The 23,738-nt window shown below is 38.5% G+C and overlaps 1 protein-coding gene across 1 annotated transcript in view; it reads right to left on the reverse strand.

Annotated features, from left to right (window-relative positions):
* The window catches only part of ITGA2 (integrin subunit alpha 2), a 90,607-nt gene extending 87,281 nt beyond the window's left edge, over positions 1 to 3,326 (reverse strand). The window contains exon 1 of the mRNA XM_027772058.1: positions 3,218 to 3,326. Coding sequence (XP_027627859.1) covers positions 3,218 to 3,326 — 109 coding nt within the window. The remainder of the gene's footprint in view (positions 1 to 3,217) is intronic.
* Positions 3,327 to 23,738: the final 20,412 nt, after the last annotated feature.

The following is a 23,738-nucleotide window of genomic DNA, read 5'->3' on the forward strand; positions in this document are numbered from 1 at the left end:
GAAGCTTTTGAGATTTAAGAACATGCCTAAGGGACGAAATGACTACCAGAAAATGTATTCATTCAGGAGAGCCCAGCTCATTCTTGCTTTTTTTTCTTTCATAGTTCACTTTTATATATATATATATATGAATGAGAGCAAGTGGAGAGAAATTAGCTATTTCTGAAAACTATCCACTTACTTCCAGGAAGGAACATACATACGTACTGTCGGAGCCCATGACATAACCGCTACATCTGCTGTCCTCTCTGCCCGACTCTTATAAAGACACTTGCCATTGAATTAGGATCCACACAGACTCTAACCTGCTCTCATCTCAAAATCCTTAATTACATATGCAAAGACTCTTTCCAAATAAAGTTAACACTCAGTGGTTCCAGCAATTAAGTCATGGATATATCTTTTCTGAAGCCAATACTGAGCTCACTACTCCGCCCAGCTGGCCCCCACAAAATTCATATCTATGTCACACACGAAATACTCTTACATCTATCCCAGCATCTCCAAAAGATTCAACGTATCATAGTATTATAATCGGAGGCAAAAATCTCATCTAAAATTTTATCAACTCAAAAGTCCCAAATCTTGGGATCAGCAGTTAGCAGAATGGCTATGTTGCTAGACTCCCACGTAGCCAACCGCGGTTCACGTCTCGGACTCGGTGGCTTAAAACTCACGCCGGGCGCGTGTGCGTGCGTGCCCGAGATCCTGAGAGGAGAATGGAGGAGAAGGGATTGCGGCATGGCCATCCCCTCTGGGGGGTGATTTCTCGCTTTCTGTCTCTCTGTCTCATTGAATTAGGATCCACACAGACTCTAACCTGCTCTCATCTCAAAATCCTTAATTACATATGCAAAGACTCTTTCCAAATAAAGTTAACACTCAGTGGTTCCAGCAATTAAGTCATGGATATATCTTTTCTGAAGCCAACACTGAGCTCACTACTCCGCCCAGCTGGCCCCCACAAAATTCATATCTATGTCACACACGAAATACTCTTACATCTATCCCAGCATCTCCAAAAGATTCAACGTATCATAGTATTATAATCGGAGGCAAAAATCTCATCTAAAATTTTATCAACTCAAAAGTCCCAAATCTTGGGATCAGCAGTTAGCAGAATGGCTATGTTGCTAGACTCCCACGTAGCCAACCGCGGTTCACGTCTCGGACTCGGTGGCTTAAAACTCACGCCGGGCGCGTGTGCGTGCGTGCCCGAGATCCTGAGAGGAGAATGGAGGAGAAGGGATTGCGGCATGGCCATCCCCTCTGGGGGGTGATTTCTCGCTTTCTGTCTCTCTGTCTCTGTCTGTCTGGCGAGCACACGTGCCCTATAGCAAAAACCTCTTCAAAAAAAAAAAAAAAGTCCCAAATCTCATTATCTAAATCAGGTACAAGCGAGACTCTGGATGTCTGATCTGTCTTAGAGTAAAATTCTTCCCCACCTTTGGGCCTGTGAACCTAGGAAACAAGCTCTCTACTTCTAAAACATAATGGTGTGTCAGAAAAACGCTTCTATTGGAAAAGGCAGAAATTAGAAGGAATAAGGACATCACTAGTCCCAAACAAGTTTAACATCTAGCAAGGAAAATTAGACTAGATTTCAGGAACTGGTAATCCTGTCGTTCAAGGCTCTGTCCTCTGAGCCCACATAGTTCCATAGGATTCTGGACCTGCTGTAGCTCTGCTGGCCCCTGCCTCTCAGTTTCCTCTAGTGCAAGATGACAATGTTTCTACTAAGACAACCTTAGTCTCCTACATAGGCTATTAGGATCCATGCCATAATACAAAGAAATTCTGCACAGATCGTTCACCTCATCCCCATTCCTGACTTCTGCTGAGACGGTTGAGAGAATTCATGAATCACACACCTAATTAGGTCAGCAGAAGGTTATCTGGCCATACCCTTCGCTTTCTTCAGGGCATGCGTTCTTAACAGTGAATCTTCTGATCTTATTGTCTTAGTTTGAACTGTCATAACACAATACCATAGAAAGATGGCTCATGAAAAAAAGAATCATTCTTCACAGATGTGAAGGCTAGAAGTCTTCATCAGGGCGCCAGCATGGTCAGGTTCTGGTGAGAACCCTCTTCCACATGATAGCTTGCCGATTGTGCTGCATCCTCACAAGGCAGGAAGACAGATAACTAGCCTCTAGCCTCTGCTTATAAGGGTACTAATTCCATTTGTGATGACGCCACCCACATGACCTAACTGCGTCTCAAATTTCCCACCTCCAAATACCATCACATTGGGGGATTCTATTACAATACATGATTTTTGGAGGGACACAAAAGTTCATTCCATAGCATTCAGCATTTTTTTGTAATCAGGGTAGGCTGAGAATTCTCCAGGTCAAGAAGGTTTTTTTTTCTTTTTTTTTAATTGAACAGATCCTTTTTTAGGTTCCTTTTTTCCTTTAACATTTAACTATATTCAGCAAGGAAAATTAAGTTACACCTTGAAAATTTTGCTTGGAACTTGGATCAGCTAAATGTTCAGGTTTATCTTTTAAAAGTCGTTTGCTTTCCATGCAACTGTAGGGCACGATTGGGGCAAATTTCCTACCACTATATAATAAGGATCATGTTTCCACATTATATAGATGCATAAAAAAGAGGAACACTAATTCCAGTTGAAAATTTAAGGTTCCTCTTTTGCATGTGTGTGTGTGTGTGCGTGTGAGTGTGTGTGTGTGTGAGAGAGAGAGAGAATGCATTAAGTTCTAGAGTATGAGGCATTTATGTATGTCTCTTCAAGGCCCTTTCACATTTCAAAAATTCAATCTTCAGGCCATGAACAACTCCAAAAGCCCACTGTAATTGCTTCTTACATCCATTTACTATGATTTAGTGCTTCACTAGCAAGTCAATAGATTCTCCCTCTCTCTTTTTTATATAAGGATGCTAGAAGGTGAGCTGCCATCTGGCAGACTCCTTGTCTCTCAGTGGCCGAGAGGGAGACTGTGAAATGTAGAGGAGTGACTGGGAGATTTGTAAGGAATAATAACATCACACGAATTCACTTTTTACTTTCTGCTTCTTCCTAAATTCTTCCTATGTGAAAGGAGAATCCTCCCTCTCTCAAAATAGCATTTTGCATCATCACAAGTCAGTGCGTGTTGCCTAACTTGCTCAGGAACAAGATCTGTCTCACATATGTTGAGACAATGTATAGAAAAATTGGATGTCACTAAATTGGCATCTCTTCTATTACATCTGTGTTCATAGGCCACTTCTCCACAAACTTTTGGTTGGGGTCTTTCCTGGACATTCAACCCTGCATACATCCTTCCTCCAACTCCTTTGATACTCAGTATTTGCATCTTTCCTTGAAGTGTACTACCTGGAAATGTTGCTCACTTACTCTTGTGTGCATATTCTGCCTTAACAACTGTATAATAGCCCCTACCCCACCTGTCTGATTTCACCTCCTACCTGTCCCTGTAGCTCACTCAGTCAGACTCCTGGCTCTTACTCAAACCATTTTGAACTCAGACCCTTTGCATATATTCCCTCTGTGGAATGCCCTTTTCCCAGAGGGCTGCATATTCACCCTGTCTTCCAGTTTCTATTCATACATGAACCTATTAGAGGTGCCTTCCCTTACCCTGCGGTGGAGACTGGAGGAGGCCTCCAGCGACTCCATTTCTGGCCCTCATCAACTACCTTCCCTTTAAGCCTTCTTCTTTGGGTGAGGCCAGGACCCGTGACTTTAACCAATAAAACTAAAGATTCAGAAAATAGAGTTGGATGGCATGGACATCACTTCTACAGTTCTATCACCATAAAATTGTAACTTCTACCTTGCCGGCAGAGACTTCCTTACTGGCTTTGATGAGGCAGAGAGGCCCCACCTTGCAAAGAACTGAGGGCAGCTTGCAGCCGAAAACCAGGAAGGAACTGAGGCCCTAAGTCAAACACTCCATAAAGAAGTTAATTCTGCCACCCATCTGGGCAGACAGCAGACCTATCCTTAGTCAAGCATTCTGCTAGGACCCCAGACCTTGCTGACACCTTGACTGCAGCCTTGTGAGCAATTCTAAAGGGACCTGAGTAACATTCTGCTCAACTGATGCTGGATCCATACAGAAAATCATGGGTTCAGTTCCCCAGTCAGCATGTACCCACTGGGCATGAACCTTTGATCCTGGTTGGCCTGGAAGACTGGAGGGAATTGTGGCGCAGGGCCCTGGGGAGACAGCTTGTGTGCATGTGTGTGTGTCTCTCTCTCCCCCTCTCTCAGTCACTCTCATAAAAGAAAGACCTATTAAAAAAAAAAAAAAACTATAGAACTCAGTGAAGCCCCATCTGGTTGGAGGACTCACAAAAATGTCTTATTTCACATTGCTACAAGGGTGGTAACTTATCATAGTGCACTAGAAAACAAATCATAACCCTGTGAGTAGAGCAACTTACTCTTTTGTACCCCCTGTTGGCATTCTCTGATTCTCTGTTGCCTTTACTCTTTATTTAAAAAAAAAGAAGTTTCACTAACTTATATGTAATGTTTATTTTTAAATTGTCTTTTCTCATTAAAACCCATATAGAGAGACCTAAGTTTTGTAGAGACTGAAGTTTCTACAATTTGGAGAAGAGGAGTTCTTTAAGGAAAAAGATACAAAACTGTGAAACAATATAAAATGTAATATTTACTTAGAATGAGAAAAGTAATCCTAGCAAATTACATATTTTCAAAAGCTAACAGACCCAAAAAATAAAAATAAAAATTCATGTACATTTTACTGAGTAGCTGAAGACTTCTGTAATATCTTTTTTTCCTATAGTTTTGGGGTCAATGTCTTTTGATCACCTATTTATATGATAATTTTATAAAATCATTGTTTTCTTAAGGGAATAAGAATTCACTTTTCTAACATGGCAAATTAAAATTTTAAAATTATTATTATTTATACTCGAGAAAGTTCCTTTCATTTTTTTTTTTTTTCCTTTTTCCTTTACTTAGAGGATACAAACACTTGCCAGGAACAGAGATCAGAAGAAAGTAACCCTTCTAGGGCATTGTCACATTTCAACCCTTTTTCCTCCATCTCTCCCACCTTTCAGAATTTGGGGCATAAATATGCAGGTGCCTGGCATGTTTCTCAAACCACTGGGTTCAAGACTTGAACCACATCGTCGACCATGTGAGATATGACTGCCTTAAACTGCAGCCTGTGGAGCTGGTCCTCTTTCATTTTACATCTCTGTATTTGTCATACCACGTAAAGGCTAATTGTTTTCCAGTCTCTTCTAGGAGCTGTTTTAGTCCGTTGTGTTGCTAATACAGAAATACCTGAGGCCGGGTGATTTATAAAAAACAGAGGTTAATTTAGTTTATGGTTCTGGAGGCTCAAGATCAAGGACTTATCTCTGGAGACCACCTTGTGGGTGGGGACTCTGCAGAATCCCAGGGTGACACGAAGCACCACATGGCAAGAACTTGAGCAGGCCACGTTTGTTTCTGTGTCTTTTTCTTATTGCTTCTCTCCTTATAAACCCATCAGAATCCAATCATGGGAGCTGCATCCTGATGACCTTAATCCTAATCACCTCTGCTTTTCACGAAGGCTCTTCTTCTTAACCTTATATTTGGATTAAGTTTTCACCTTCTTAATCCTGTCATGCCCAAACCTGAGGGCGAAGAGATAGGGTACCCTGAGGGGAATATCTGTGGGTTCAGAAAGGACAGAGGAAAGCAGTGGTCGGGCAGACTGGGCATCTCTCAAGGAGAATCCCATGGCCTGAGCAGTTCTGTGCTCATTCCCTCATGGTTCTTAACAAGCCTCTCCGGGCCTCCTCTGGCTGACACTCAGGTTTCTTCTGTCTGTAAAGTCTAGCAGATTATGATTTTGTCTTTGCTGCTATATGTACTATATCCACTTGAAGGCCTCCCTGCATTTCCCCTCTTTCGTTTCTCTAATTTGAGCACATAATTTGCCATTAAACATCTTGTCTTTTGTTGTTAAACATACCCACGTTTCTTGGAGAGCTGTTCATTTTACATCTGACCTTTCAAATTTGCAGAACTTATATTTTAATTTTAAACTGGGGATTTTTATCTTTTAACTACTTTTCATTAACTTGCTGCTCCTAGCTTTTTTACTCTGCCAATTCCCTTTTTTACTTGGGGAGTTTTCCCTGTTTCACTCCCGACTTCAAACTGACTCCTTCAATTGTTCAAATTGATTCCACCTCTTACTTTTCCTTTTTCAGCTTTTTAAATTTCTTCCTAGCCCTCCAATACACTTCTTAGCCTTTTAATAAATCTCTTAGCTTCCCAAGTTTCTTCTTAGCCTTCTAAATTTCTTAGTATTTTAAATTTCTTAAACTTTCAATAAATTTTCTTAATCTTAGCTTTCTAATTACTCTAACCTAATAACTCTTAGCTTTGTCTAACTTCTATATTTAACTTTCTAAACTTTCTAAATCTCGTAGCTTCTAAATCACCTAATTTCTCAATCTCTTAACTTCTAAGTTGCTTAGCTTTTTACTTGTAAATCTCTTCTCAGTTTCTTAACTTTTGTACTTTTGACATACTTGATGTACTTTTCACAAATAGGACATTCAACTATACATATCTCTCTCTGAGAGGTTCCCCTGTTTTACTACTAACTGTACATCCACTTCTTACTCCCTCAATGTTTTTTCTTTACTCTCTTACTGCCAGCCTCCTGACTGCACTTGCATAATCTTCCATGCTTGGGACCCTGTTCAGGCGCCACATGCCCCAGTCCAATGGCAAAGAGAGAGATTGGGTACCCCAAGGGAAGGGTTGTAGATTGAGAAAGGACAGACAGAGGAAGGCGGTGTGGGGGGGGGGGAAAAAAAAGGTGCGGGGCTGCTGAGAGGGAGGGTCAAACAGACTGAGCATCTCTCATGGAGAACACCACAGTCCGGAATTGTTCTATGTTATTCTTTTACAGGGGAGGCAAAGCCTTATGCTTCAACTGCGTTTGCACCTCGTGGTTCTAAACAAGCCTCTTTTGGCCTTCTCTGGCTAACACTCAGGTTTTTTCTATAAAGCCCATCAGTAGACCATGTCTTTGTTTATAGCTTTCACATGCCTTGCAGCCATAGTGCAAAAATCGTATCCACTTTAAGGTGCTCCCTGCAATGTCATAACCATATTTCACCACAAGGATTTGGGGAGGGGGGAACACACTGAAACCATAGCAGGAACTTTAATATTTAAAGACACCTAAAGTTTTCCTTTAAAGGGTTAATCCCCAAGCTCTGAATTGATGGAATATATTAACTAGTTTATTCTTGTTGTCCTTACTGCAATTGGTTAGGTTAGGCTAGGAAAGAGACAGTGGTCGGACACATGTGTATGTCCTGGAAAAAAAGAGAGAAAAATGGAAGAGAAGGTATTGCGGTGTGACCATTCCCACGGGGTTGCTTTCTACTTCTCTTATCTCTCGCTGGCTGTCTCCCATGAGCACACATACCCTCTGGCAAAATTTTAAAATGAAAAGAAAAGAGTCATAGCATATTTAATAAAGATAGGCCACACGAACACATGGGAAGAGACCTGCACAGTGAGGCTCCCTACAACTCTAGCTTCATTTGTTTTATGGTAAATATGACTTTGATTCCTAAAAATCAGAAACTATCTATCTTGTTGGGTACTATATGTCACTACTCAGAATGGAGCCTGTCACATGTTTTGGCTGAATAATAATTACCGAATAAACATGTAGACTGATTGCTTCACATTTTTACCTAAGTTATGCACAAAATGAAAGATCAATAAAAAGGTAAATTCAACTGATAACTGCTTCCTTAGAGTTCTGGACTAGTTTAAAGGAAGATGCCTGAATGCAGGTTACTCAGCAGAAGTATAGAGAGATGGATTAAAAGATAGAGTAATAAACATATATACATAAACATACATATTTAATATAATACACATAATTCATTTTCTATTTAGAAGTTTAAAACATATTTAACTTTTTTTTTTTTTTTTAGCTATAGGAGAACCCTGATTAAAAGACTGATTATATTGATATACTTCTGGGGCTGCAGAAGTATACCAGTACCAGAAAGATAACATTTTTTTTAACTGAAATGTCCACTTACTAAGCAAAGTCAATAGCATATCATAGTGGCTAAAAGCTCGGACTCTGAAGATTGAAGAGTTCCGGGACCTTGGGTGAGTTTCTCATTCTATATAAGCCACTGCTGTCTCAATCAATATATCTGCCTACCTCCTTGCATATAAAACTCTGAGCACAGTGCCTAACACATGATAAGAATTTAGCAGATAAGACAGTTTGCTTTTATTTTTACTACGAATTCCCTTAAGCCCTACTGAGGATAATGTAAATGTAATGAGAAATATAGAAAAGCTTGCCAATTTGTGATCCCACTCTCGCCACTAACATAAAAAGCATATCCTGAAGACATTTCTATTTAAGTTCCTGAAAACTGCTGTATAATGCCTAGGAGGATGACATGTTGCAGCATTTTGCTGAGGCACACGAAAAACATACCACAAAACCAAAAAAACACTATCAGTCCCCAGACCTTCCAGGAAGCCATGTAAACAGGAAGGGGGATTATTCAGACCTTGACTCTGAACTAAGCAAACAAACTTCAAATTCTAAAGTGTACCTAAGCATTACTCAGGATATATATGGCAATGGGAAATGGTCAAAGGTCACATTAGATCTTTGAACACATACATACCCACAGGAAATCTCATTTTCAGTGGCATTGTCTTCATGCTGAAATGGGAATAATGCAGTAGAAAGTCCTCCTCCCTGCCCCCAAAGACAAAGCAACTAAACTTAGAAATTATAGGCCCTTCGGAAATGATCGCACATGGGGTATAGATTTAAGGTCTGTAATATTTGGCTTGCAGACATTGCACTTAGAAAATTATCTAAAAGCCCAAAGCACAAAATGACCCTTGCAATTGCTTTCGGAATGTAGTGGTATAACATTCCCCCTTGCTCTCATTAAGAAAGAAAAAATGCAATTTTCTTTAAAAAAGACTTGGCTCAAAGCATCCAACTTTACATTCAATATGGAGCTGGGTGCTAGCACGTCCTCCAGAGGTGACATTAGAAATGGCAAGAGGAGGGGGGAACCAGCAGTTAGCGTAATGGCTATGTCGCTGAACTCCCATGTAGTTGACTGTGGTTTGAGTTCTGGCCCTGGCGGCTTAAACTCACGCCAGGGGTGTGTGTGTGCGCGTGCCCAAGATCCCGAGGGGAGAATGGAGGAGAAGGGATTGCAGCGTGGCCATCCCCCCTGGGGGGTGATTTCTCACTTTCTATCTCTCTGTCTCTCTCTGTTTGTCTGGCAAGCGCACGTGCCCTATGGCAAAAATCTCTCCAAAAATAAAAAAAATAAAAAAATAAAAAGAAAGAAATGGCAAGAGGAGCAGCTAGAGTGCGCTGCCTCAGGTCCCCCAACTCCTCCAGGGTCTGGTCATCTGCTGACAGGATACCTACGTTATGGAGGTCATTTAGATAAAATGAAGATGAAAATTGATGAATTCCAAGTATCTGGATATTTTATACAAATCATTACATATGCTTTTATAATCTACAAAATGCTTTTCCCTTCCTAATCTCATTTGATCCACCCAGTGACACAACAAGGTAGTAAATTGTCTGTGACTTATCTAAAGTCATCCGGTAAAATGATGGCATTTAACTTACTCTTCACAACCAACAAGCACTCTTTGTATGATACCAGGAAGATTAAATGTGCTTAAAGCATGTTGATTTAATGCAGTGACACTCGGTTGGAAGTTTGGTTCCTCTATGGACATTTGATAGTGTGTAAACATATTTTTGGTTGTCATACTGGAGTAGAGGAGTGGGAAGGTAGATCCAGTGGGTGGAGGCCAAGGATGGTACTCTATATTCTACAAAGCACAGATGCATCCCCAGCACCCCCCACCACTTAGAGAAAGAATTATTTGCCCCCAAATGTCAATAATGCCAATGTCTAAACCTTGTTTTTTATTTTTTAAAATAATTATTTATTTAATTTTATTTATTATTCATTTATTTTAATTTGACCAGAGAGAGACAGACATAGAGCTAGAGAGAGAGAGAAAGAGAGAGAACGAGAGAGAGAAGGAAAGTGAGAAAGCAAGCCACCAGGTCCAGGACTTAAACTGCCATGGCCATGTGGGAATCTAGCAGCTCAACCACCACACCACGTGCTGGCTCCCTAAACAATAAACAGTTTTGTAAGATCCCTATTAAGTTAAGTTGCTTTGGTGGTTTAAAAATATGTCTAGACGATTTTTGGGACCAGCAGTTGACGTAATGGCTATGTCGCTGGACTCCCATGTAGTCGACTGCAGTTCGCATGCCGGACCTGGTGCCTTAAAACTCACGCCGGGCATGTGTGCGTGCCCAGGATCCCAAAAGGAGAATGGAGGAGAAGGGATTGTGGCATGGTCAGCCCCCATGGGGGGTGATTTCTCACTTTCTGTCTCTCTGTCCCTCTCTGTCTGTCTGGCGAGTGCACGTGCCCTATAGCAAAAACCTCTCCAAAAAAGAAAAAAAATATATGTCTAGACAATTTTTGATACTTTCCCATCAAGAAGGAGAGTCTGAGTCTCCTCCTGATTGTAGGTAGGGCTCTGTGATTGCTTTGATGAACAGAGGTAGTTGCATAATTTCTGAGTTTCTGCCATTTCTTTTTTGGGATACTTGCCTTTGGAGCCCAAGACACTATAGCAGCCTACCCAGAGTGCACTAGGCTGGAGAAACTAGAGGATAGATCATAAAGAGAGAGCGCTGCATGTTTCTGACACTAACACATGAGACTCCAAGCCAGCTTGCCAAGGTAAGCCATTCACAAAGTCTTGACCCAGAAACCATGAGAGATAACAAGTGATGACTGCGGTTTTAAACTAGTCCGTTCTAGGGTGATTGGTTACATAATAATAGATGACACCAACGATCTCCAGATTTTAGTTACTCTGTGTCAAGTGTGTGACAGACAAAATCTCTTCCCTCTTCTCAAAAGACTCCAATCTATGGAAATGTGGCAATCTTAACTAGAGGATTGTCATTCCTCAAAGGAGAGTAGATAGTAATTGGCAAGTGGGGAACAGGAGACAAAGGAAAGTTTGTTAAAGAGCTTATCAGAGGGTGATCTGAACGGCTCATTGAAATCACAGTACACTGCAGGTTGGATTCCTGGGCTTCAGTCATGTCAAAAGCTGGTTATTATCAAAATGGGACAAGATGCTGAAGGAGATGGTCTCTTGAGGTTTCTTTCAAGGATAATGTCTACACTACCCTAATTCATCTACAAGTACTCTTCAAAAGATAGGCATTTTGGGAACCAGCAGTTAGCGTAATGGCTATGTCGCTGGACTCCCACGTAGTCGACCGCGGTTCGTGTCCCGGACCCGGTGGCTTAAAACTCACGCCGGGCGCGTGTGCGTGCGTGCCCAAGATCCCGAGAGGAGAATGGAGGAGAAGGGATTGCGGCGTGACCATCCCCCCTGGGGGGTGATTTCTCGCTTTCTGTCTCTATGTCTCTCTCTGTCTGTCTGGCGAGCGCACGCGCCCTACAGTGAAAATCTCTCCAAAAAAAAAAAAAAAAGATAGGCATTTTAAAATTGTAACTTGAGAAAATGCACCCTCATAAATAAAAAGAATCCAAATTAAAATAAAGTATCACTTTACCTCCATCTACAAATAGTAAACAAATATCTAATGTTGGTGAAACTGATAAACTCTCACAGTATAGATGGCTACACTGACATGCAAAAAGAGTTAAGAAATAAAAATACACATAATCTTTGACACAATAATGCCCCTTTTGGAAGCCACCCAAAAGGAAAAAGAAAAGAAAAAGCTTTTATACAAAGATGTTTATAGTCACATTATTTACAGTAGGGGAGAAAATCCCACAGGAAGTAGTCTAAATGCCCAACAATGGGACAATAGTTAACCATGACTTGGCAGGATGCATAAATGTAAAGTTAAAAGTATAAAAGCCATGTGAAAAAGCATATGACAAATATACTAAGTAAAAAGCTATTCATTTGCATATAAATGGTAAGTATATCTATGAAAAATCACATTCACACTTTTATAAGCATCAAAAGGAAGAAATAGAAATCATTTTTAAGGTAAATATTATAGTATGTGTCAATTTTTTCTAGGAAAAACTCAAATATTCAACTTTATTGAAAATTTTATAAGTTGAAATTATTAATCAAATACAGTATTTATTTATTTATTTATTTATTGGAGAGGTTTTTGCTATAGGGTGCGTGTGCTCGCCAGACAGACAGAGAGACAGAGAGATAGAAAGTGAGAAATCACCCCCTAGGAGGGATGGCCACGCCGCAATCACTTCTCCTCCATTCTCCTTTCGGGATCTTGGGCACGCACGCACATGCACCCGGCGTGAGTTTTAAGCCACCAGGTCTGGGATGCGAACCGCAGTCGGCTACGTGGGAGTCCAGTGACATAGCCATTACACTAACTGCTGGTCCCATCAAATATAGTATTTAAAGGAACACATTTACTTCATGGATGAAGAGAAAATAATCAGTATAAATAAATGCACAAACTTAAATCATTAAAATGAGTTAAATTATATATATATATTTATATATTTAGTTTTTTGCTATAGAGAACATGCGTTTGCCAGAGAATGAGAGAGAGAAAGTGGAAGAATGGTCTTGCTTCAATCTCTCCTCCACCTGTTTCCTAAAGGGTTTTTGGGCAAGCATGGACATGTACCCAGTATAATTTTCAAGCCACCAGGTCAGGACTCAAACCAGAAAGTCACCATATGGGATCCAGTGCCCCAACTTCCATGTCACCTGCTGGCTCAATTAAATTACATTTTTTACTATAAAATTAAATTTTTGAATATGAAGCATCATATTGCAAAAAGAAAAAACATCTACTTTTCATTAATAATCTACTTGTTGAAAATGCCACATCAGTAAATAGTATAAAAGGAATCTGAAAACTTAAAAACTAATACATTTTGTAAAGGGAACCCTTAAATGCTACTCTAGATTTTTTTTTTTTTTTTTAGGTAACAAAGGACTTGCTTATTTGAACCAACTCTCCCAGTGGAGATCACTGAAAACTTTAGAAGAAATATAAAATTACATTTAAGAAGTCTTCTAAAAGCATCAAATTGCTAAGATGGGAATAGAAAGAATTCCAAGAAGTGACTCAGGCAGCCAGATCAGCTCTTGCTTTGATGGGGAGTGAGTGGAATAGAATTCCCCAGGCCTAAATAGTACAGTATGAAGTTGAAATGTAGGACCTGTCAAAAGTGGAGCATCTGATAAATCCCCTACAAGTAGGGTTTATACTTTAAACCACTGCCCATTAAACGACTTGTGAACCAAAAGCAAATTAATCCTTGAATTGTCTGCATAGTCTATTAACCAACAAGCCCTAAAATTGCATGGAACTGATAAGGAATTACTAGTGCCTCTAGGGTATTGCTTCTATAAAAGCAAGCAAAGACATTCTCTGGAGAAAGATATCATTCCGAACTTCAAATAATTTTCTTATATATTTATTTTCTAATAAAATGTCCAGCAAACATGAGCAAGTACTAGAGGGGAGAAGACAATATAAATGAGAACAGCACAAGTAACAGACAACAGAAACACGTCTACAAGTAGTCTGGACAATAAAATGAACAGACACAGATTATAAAGACTATAAAACTACAGACTATCCAACAATCAACCTTACAAAAGTTAAGACAATAAACTTAAAAATTTTAGCAAAGAAATTTTAAAAAGAACCAAATAAAAACTCTCCAATGGAATAATAACCAAATGTGAGCATTCAAAGGGTGTGTTAACTGCAGGACAGATCGTTGAAACAAGGATTAGCGACTAGTAATACACAACAGAAGAACCTATTAGGAATGAAGTTGGCCAGATACACAGAGGGAAATAGAGTAAAGAGAGTTAAGAAACATAGAGAATATAGTGAGATGTTCTAATAGAGCTCTATTCACAGCAGTGATATTCTACAGTCATTGTGAATACTGAATGAGAAAATATTCTCTTATAGCTCTCAGGTTCCTGTGAATCCTGGTTGCAACATAATCACCAAGCAATCAAATACAAAACCTTGTTTTTTTTTTTTTAAAAAAAACCTTGTTTTATATGTGAAGCCATTTAAAGACATCTTATTTATTACACGAGGTAGAAAAGTAGAATTAATGTATGTTGGTTTAATGCAGTGACTGCATTAAAGACTGCTGTATATAAAGTCGTAAGACAAAAGAATACATTTTGATGTATAAATAACAAAATTTTAGTCATAAAATGATAAGAAATCATTATTTACATTAACATTAAAATATCATGTTCTTAGTAATAAATCTCATAGCTACTGTGAGTTGTCTGCTAAGAAAAGTACGTCATGACTGAGAGAAATTCAAAAAGACCTAAATAAGTGTATATATTGGATTCATGGATAAGAATATTTCTATTATAAAGATGTCAATTCTCCTCGAATTAATTTATAGTGTCGATTCAAATAAAATGTCAAATAATTTGTAGTGTTTTAATGTTGCTTTTTTTTTTTTAGTTCTTTTGTCATAGGGCATGTGTGCTTGCCAAAAAGAGACAGAGAGAGGGAAAATTTAAAAAATGAAAAATCACCTCCCTGGGGAATGGCCACACCACTATTCCCTCTTCTCCATTCTCCTCTTTGGATTTGGGGCACACGTGCAGACACATGATCTCCAAGTCATTGGGCCCAGGCTCAAACTGTAGTCAGCCATGTGGGAGTCTAGCACCTTAGCCACTATGCCACCTGCTGGTCCCTAATTTATAGATAGTAACACACTGGATCTAAAATTTTATATTGAAATGCAAAAGGTCAAGAATAGCTAAGGTATTCTTAAAGAGAAAAAACAAAGTAGGGGAAACTGCTTTACAGGCCAATAAGATTTATCATAAATCTACTGTAATTAGGATAATGTTATACTGGACCAGAGAGCCTGAAAACTGATTGAAGCATATATGATATTTGTTTTGTAAGGAATTGATATTTGTTGTATTTGGCATTGAGGAATGAACTAACATTTCAATACAAGGTACACAACTAATTGATAATCTATATAGACAAACAAAAAATCTTTGATTTCTTATTTGACATCATTCTAAAAAACAAATTGTAGGAATATTCAGTACTAACTTAAAATACAAAACAATTAAGGTGAGTACAGGAGAATATCTTAATAATCTTGAATTATGGAATTATTCCTAAAACTCAATACACATGCATCCACACAAAAACTAACTACAAAAACTTGATGAATTTAACTGCATTAACATTAAACATCTAATCAGTATAGACCATGTATACCATATACATGGAGAATAAAATCCTTCAGATGAGAGGACATTTTTGCAACACATGTAACTGTCTCATATTCAGAACATATAAGAAACTACTCAAATAAACATAAAGACAGACAACCCTGTTGCAATCACTTTCTAATTTGTGTCTAGCTAGTATAGGTATTTCACAGAAAATGAAATCCACGTAACTGATAAACATGAAAATATGCTAAACTGCATTAGCATTCAAAGAAATGTTTATTATAGTAGCAATGAGATACCATAACACGTGCACCAAATAGCTAAAGTTTACAAATCTTACAATACACAATGTAGTGAAAACCTGGTGCAAGGAAACTGATCAGCCCAGCTGGAAGGACTAAATTAGCATTTTAAAAACTGTCAACATTTGGAAAACCATCAGCATTTACTAAAGATTAATATTGGCCCAGCAATTTCACTCTTAAGTATATGTATTTCCGTGGAAATGTGTGCACAGATTTATCAGAGGCTCATACAAAAATATTCATAGGTGGGCTATTCATAATAGCCAACCACCCAAATGTCCATCAATTAGAATCACAGATAATTAAATTGTAGTATGTTCATACAATGGAACTCAAAGACATTTCAGAAAGTTCATAGAAAATAGAATTAACCTATAAGTTTCATTTGGTGTAAAAATGCTTAATGTCCAAATGTAATTATTTGTTAATATGAGCTTTCCATAAACATTTTGAAGACATCTCATATTATGTGATGGTGAAAATAAAAGAACTATATCTATATGCAACACATAGATTAATCTCACAATGTTAATAGAAGTTAAACACAAGAAATATACATTGTATAGCATCCACACATATGTATGTATGTATGCATTTACTTAAAACAGCAAAAATTAAACATTAGAGTTTAGGAGATGCATATGTAACTAGTAGAAGTACAAAGAAAACAAATAAATGCCAAAAAGTGTAAGGATAGGGTGATTTATGATTGAGAAGGAACATGTAGAGAACTTTATTTTTAAATCTGAGTTGGGGTTATACAGATTCTATTTTTTTATTTTAATTTTTTTAGAGAGAGAGTTTTTGCTACAGGGCGCATGCACTTGCTGGAGAGACAGAAATAGAAAGCGAGAAATCACCCTCCAGGGAGGATGACCACACTTCAATCCCTTTTCCTCCATTCTCCTCTTGGGATCTTGGGCACACATGCACACGTGCCCGCAGTGAATTTCAAGCTATTGGGTCCAGAGCTCAAACCACGGTCGACTACGTAGGAGTCCAGCAATGCAACCATTTTACCCAGGTCCCTACACAGATTTTAAAACTAACAATGTGTTAAGTTATGTTGGGAGACACTCTTCCGTATATTTCTTACACACCTACGTCTGCTGAGTACACTAAATATGCAAGATGTTCATCACTCTCTACGAAGTCATTTCTCAGGGTTATGTTTGCAGGGAGCAACCTTAAGGGCTGAAGAGTAGTCTTGCCTTACTGCTCCTTTTAAAATAGCAGATTCTTCAACAGTGAACAGATTGAGGTAGAATTGAAGAAAGATATTCCATTTACAAAAGCCACAAAAGAAATAAACTATCTAGGAATAAACCTAACCAAAGAAGTAAAAGACCTCTACAAGGAAAACAATGAAAAGCTAAAAAAAGAAATTAAAAATGACACAAAAAGGTGAAAAAGCATCCCATGTTCCTGGATTGGAAGAATTAATACAATCAAAACATCAATCCTACCCAAATTAATTTACAAATTTAATGCAATCCCAATAAAATTACCAGAGATATTCTTTACAGATTTAGAAAAAAACAATCACAGAATTCATCTGAAGTCTTAAAAGACTCCCATATTGCCAAAGCGATACTGTGTGAGAAGATCGGAATAGGAGGTATCTCACTCCCTGACCTCAGAATATATTATAAAGTAGAGATAATCAGAGCAGCATGGTATTGGCACAAAAACAGGCATGTAAACCAATGGAACAGAATAGAGACCCCAAACCCCAGAAATAAATCCCCAAACATACAGCCAACTGATTTTGACAAAGGGCACCAGTCAATCCAGTGGGGAAAAGAAAGCTCTCTAGCAAATGGTGCTGGAAAAACTGGGTATTCACCTGCAGAAAGATGAAACTGAACCCCTATCTCTCACTATTAACAAAAATCAACTCCTAATGGATCAAAGATCTAAACCTAAGATCTCAAACTATAAAACTCTTAGAGACATTGAAACAGGCAAAACTTCTTAAACAAGACCCTTAATGCACAGGCAATAATCCCAAAAATAGACATATGGGATTGCATAAGGTTAAAAAGCTACTCAGCAAAAGAAGCTATAGTTAGAGTAAACCAGCAACCCTTGGGATGGGAGAATATATGTGCAAACTATGCCTCAGACAAGGTACTGAAAACCATAACATACAGGGAACTCAAGAGACTTATCCGAAAAAACAAACAAACAAAACAACAACAACAAAAAAACGATCAACCCAATTAAAAGATGGGCAAATGAGCTGAACAGACATCTCTCTAAGGAAGAACAGTCATAAAGCATATGAAAAAATGCTCAAGGTCCCTTAGCATAAGGGAGATTCATATCAAAACCACAAAAGGGTACCACTAACTCCAGTCAGAATGGCTAAGATTAAAAGAATAAAGAATGATAAGTGTTGGTGAGGCTCTGCTTAAAAATAAAAGGAACTCTCCTAAACTGTTGGTGGGAATGTAAATTAGTACAGCAACTGTGAAGAACAATATGGAGATTCCTCAAAGATCTACAAATAGCACTACCATATGATCCAGCAATTCCACTCCTGAATATCTACCCAAAGGATAGCAAAATGCTCAGTTGAAAAAGCACTTGCACATCTATGTTTATTGTTACATTATTCATAATTGCTAAAACATGGAACCAACCCAAATGTCCATGAACAGATGAATGGATTGAAAAAGTGTGGCACATATACACTATGGAATACTACTCAGCCATAAAAAAACCAGCAAGACCCTGGCATTTGATAGAAAGTGGAAAAATACAAAAGATTTACTGCTGAGTGAAGCAAGCCAAACTATGATAAAGAGACAATATATGTCCCCACTTAATATATACCAAATGTCTGCACTCCATGGCAGAAACTGAAAGATTGGAGGATATAGAAGCATGGAGAATGGTTGCAGATACTGAAGACAGTGTGGGAGGAGGGTGGGAGTTAGGGGAGGATGAGAAGAAGGGAATCAAGGAGAAAAATAGAGAAGCAAGACATTTAAGAGACACAGAAATGGAGGATTATCTGTTGATGATAATGTGTGTATTAATATCTTTGACTAGATTGATGTGCATGCTGGGAAAATTCATTTTACAAGCTGTAGGGATGTACTGTGACTGAATGTATGAAATAAATTTAAAAATAAACAATAATAAAACAGCAGATTCCCCAAACCAAGTAGTCCTTTCCTGTAATGAAACCTACTGCATGTGTAGGCATCCATCTGTGTCCTCTTCATTTGCCCTCTTTAAGTTGGAGCAAAGACAAGCAACACAAATATGCTGATATTCATGTTGTGTGCTGTGCCACAAATAATAAAGACCCTCGTCTCTGACCCAGGCATCTTGTGTCTTCTGTCAGCATCCATGAAACAGTAAAAAGCTAACTTACTGATTTTGAGTAGTGTAAAAGCAAATTCAAGCCCTGACAAGCTATACATTTGCTTTTTATACATTTATCTGTATATACATTTCACAATAAAAAATGATTAAAAATTCATTTTTTCTGTATTCTATTTTATTTATTTCTTCTTTAAAAAACATTATTTTTAGTGTTTATGCTAATCGCTGGAATACAGTAATAAATAGGACAGAAGGTGATCTTAGAGAATGTATTTGGTGGGAGAGAGTCAAACTCAAGAATTATGATGTTCTTTATGAGAACAGAAAAGGAGAAGAGGAAACTTTTTTTTAAATAATCTTTGGAACTGTCCTAATGTTTTCATTAAAGTGGTGACTTGTTACTTGTCAACAGAGCTATCTCAGTAGACATTTCAAGATAAAGGAGAAACATTTTAAAAGCAAACAAATTCGGGAACCAGCAGTTACCGTAAGGGCTATGTCGCTGGACTCCCACGTAGTCGACCGCAGTTCGCATCCCAGACCTGGTGGCTTAAAGCTCACGCCAGGCGCATGTGCATGCGTGCCCAAGATCCTGAGAGGAGAATGGAGGAGAAGGGATTGCGGCGTGACCTCTGTGGCGAGCACTGCATAGGGAAGCAATCTCGAGCTATCCGCCATCTTGAAAAACATTAGGCTTCACTTCCTCACTGAGCAAACCGTTTCTCAGAAATCATGTGACCAATTGTTCTTCCTGGAAGTGGTTGGGTTTCTAGGTAACGGGAGAGATCCACCCACATCAATGATTGGTTCATGCTATTATATCTCATTTGCATTTCGGGCAGCCAATTGGTGCCCACCAGCTGTATATAACTCGCCATTTCTCCTCAATAAACGGAAGTAGACGGAAGAAGACGACTTGATCAGCACCTGGTAGTGTGTGTGCGTGTTTTTGTCCCATCTCTCACTCCCTCCCCCAAGGAACCTGTTCAACTGTCCCTTGGGCCAGGACAACCATCCCCCCTGCGGGGGGGGGGGATTTCTCACTTTCTTTCTCTCTGTCTCTCTCTGTCTGGAGAGCGCACGCCCCCTATAGAAAAACCCTCTCCAAAAAAAAAAAGGCAAACAAATTCATCAACAATGAGAAAACGAATTTATCAACTAAAGGACTATTTTGGGAAATTCATATAAACTTGCAAATAGACTGGTTTTGCATATATTGAATTGGAAAGAACTAGGAAATTTTTAGTATGGTGTTCATTAAGAGAGCGTGCCTTTAATCTTGTGTAACAGTAGCTGGTATACAAGACTCATGCAACCATCATTCACTCACCAAAATGGTACCAAGAAACTTGTCACAAGTGAAGATGCAATGGGCCTGTATTCTCAGTGCTTGTAGTCAAGAGGAGTTATCGTCAAGAAAATAGGTCATTGAAATACAATAGAACGTAAGAAAAGCTGAGGAAGGACCATATGCGGAGTGATACTTAAATTGGATTAGGGAATAGACAGGCTTCCTGGGAACATGAATCTCAATGAAACTGAGATTTAAATGATATGTAGAATGGGGGTTTGGAGCTTTAAGCACGTTGCAGAAAGAGAGAACATGGATGAATGCAAGAGATCGTGGAGCTGTACTCTTTAAAAGGGCTGAAGTGATAGTTTACTTGAACTGTAACAAAAAAGAAATGACACAAATGTAATAAAGTCTGATTATTTGGGACAAAGATTAAATACTGTAATAATAAAGAGATTTCTTAATTATCATGTCACATAAACTACTTGATCATCTTCAGTTCTATATTACATGTTTTATTAGAGACATTATTTATAGAAATAAATATTACACACACACGAGATTTTTCAAAAAATTCATGGAAAATGCAAACAATGAAAAAATTACGCATGAATTTCAAAAATTTTTGCGCCAAGATAAACTCATATTTAATTCCATTTTCCATGAACTTTTTGAAGTCCTCTCATACATACATTTTCCCGTTAACATGAGAGAGAGAAGGAGGAAGGAGGAGACAGCAATAGATAATTTGACTTTTGCAACCCTTCTGTCTAAGCCTTCCAGTTAGTTAGGATTACATGTGTATACACCCAGCATGTTCAGGGTGACTGCAAAACAAATCTGCCTTCCCATGCTCTTTACAGCTTCCCAAGCAGTGGTGCTATTTGCACACCACCATGGTTAGACTTGGTTTTTTATATATATATTTTTTCATACTGAAAGGAAAATAAAGCTCCCATGAAATTATTCCAGTTTCCAAGACTAAATGCCTCTCCACCAAAAGAGCATTGGAAACTCCATAGAAAACTAAGTCAATTATTCTGAAATATTTATTTTATACACCAGCATTCAGAATATGATTTAGAAAAGGTTATAATGTCCAAGAAGGTTCAAGGTCCCTATTCTAACAAGCATCAAGAAGCTACTTGGTCTAAGGACCTGCAGATTACCGGTAGACCATTTGGAATGGAGTTGTCTGTCTGAACTGAGCAGAAGCAGCTTGTGTTCAGTCTGCATTTCTACATGGTATCCATGGAAATGAGATCAGGCTAGCACAAAGACAAACAAAGGCCACCTTCCAATGAATCGGGGAGAATGACAACTGCCAATGTTCAAGGCATCCATCGATGCAATAGCTGTGCTCATGCTTTTCAAATCACAATGAAGTAATCTCTTACCCTGACAATACGGTGTCTAACACGCTTTTATTTTCATTGCTCTGTTTAAACATTAACCTCATTTTTATACAGAAGGCCTTTCAGTGATCAGGAGTTATGTACGGCGTCTGTGGCAAAAACTGTCTCTACTCACTTTAAACTAATAAAAGGGAAAACTGCAGTCATACCTTTAAAACAGCGCAATAATGCAAGAATCTTTGCTGACAAAATAGAACAGTTTCTATAAACTATTTGGGCAACAGAACAGACAAGCCTCTCACAGGAAGTAAAATATACTTGAAAATTATTAACAGTCTTCAACTGTTACTGAGCTGAAAACATCAGTAAAACATGCAGTTCAAGTTTGTACTGGTTAGTCATGTAATTTATGTATACAAGATTTAGCAGGCACACATGGAATAAAATGGATATTAAGTACCTTGAACTAATTATAACTTTAGTCAAAATTAAGACTAGATATTAATTTCTTTTTTAATACACATGACTACATAAAAATGTTTTTAAATGCTTTGAAAACAGAATTAAAGACCTCTTTAATATTTTATTAATAAAACTTCTCAACACCAACACTAATTCTCTGACATACGTTAACACTACGATTTCTGCAAAAATTATTTTGGCTATCTTCATTATACCAAATAAACATAAAGCAGTAACGGCTTATCTGGAGAAACAGAAATCCCTATCTCTAAACCCTTTTGTTTTCTAGAAAATAAGACCAAAGCACCAACCTTAATTCTACCAGCAGAATTGAAATGTTTACACACCCTGAAAACAGTGTGGTAAGTATGTTCTAAAACAAAAGCATACAGAACAGTTACTTCATCTACTCAAGCAATCACAATGAAGATGGAGGAGTCTTTCCTCATAGCTCTACATTCTTCTCATCTTCCTACCCTCAGAGTCCTACTTTTGTTCCCTCTTTGCATGTCTGTATCAACTTCATCTTTCTCTTAAGTTGACATCCTCTATATCTCATATTCCAGAACCTACTTTGCCATCTTTCAATTTATCAATTGCGGGGCCTACTCAGGGGCTTCTTTGGCCAGAGCTATTATTGCTGGTCATCTAACTTTCTCCCTCCCGTCTGTCTCTGATGATATCCTTTTTTTCCCCTTTATTCTTGATCCAGTGCATGCATGAGAGAGAAAGGAAGAGAGAGAGAGAAAGAGAGATAAGCACCTTCCACAAGGTCTAGCCATGCTGTGATGCCCATCCTCAGCCCTCCCACCCATTAGACCTTGGGCATTTGCCTCATCATGTTTCAGGGTAATGAGCTGGGATTCAAACCATAGTCACCATATTGGTTCACATTTCTCTTGAGCAGTGCATTTACCATAGTGTCATGGAGCTGGCCCTATATCCTTCTCACTGGCATCAAAGTTCCTCCTCTTCCCTCAGTGTCTTGTGTTATAGACCTCTGCCAGATATGAATGCCTCTAAGCAATTTTTAAGTCTCTACTGGGGTCTTGATACTCGAGTGTGTCACAGTGATATTTCTTCATCCTCTGAACTCAACATGTATTTCTTTATCATTCATTAATTATAGGCAAACACATAACATCTGTAATGCTATAGACAACATAAGTTATAGCTCTGAGTTATAGACAACAGTATAAATGAGTTTTAAGTTACACAAAATTTTAAAGATATCTAGAGGTACAATGACCTTCAGAATTTAAATCTTGAAAATCCAGAAGCTTGAAGACAACATCAAGAATCCATTTTCTCTCTATGTTCCCATGAAGCTATCCCCAAGATAGTGACTTTATCCTTAAGCTAGCTGACATCTTGGCAAGATGGCTGTACCTATTCCTTACACATAAATTTGATTATATGTTTCTTAAGCAATGTTTCTCTTAGAAATAAACACTCCTGCCCAGAAGTTCCCTCCCCCTAGCAGATTAACCTCCATGTCTCATTGGCCAACACTGCATCATATGCCCATGTCTAAATCAGACACTGGCAAGAGGCATGGGACTATCAGGTTGGCTCAATCCAATCACCCTCAGCCTCTCCTGGCTCTTCTAGCTGTGCAGAGGAGGATGGGAACTCAAAAATCAGACCTCTGCTAGAAAGAATCACAGCAGGGACTGAAATTG

The sequence above is a fragment of the Tupaia chinensis genome, unplaced genomic scaffold, assembly GCF_000334495.1.
Source record: "Tupaia chinensis unplaced genomic scaffold, TupChi_1.0 Scaffold000251_1, whole genome shotgun sequence".
Taxonomy (NCBI): Eukaryota; Metazoa; Chordata; class Mammalia; order Scandentia; family Tupaiidae; genus Tupaia; species Tupaia belangeri.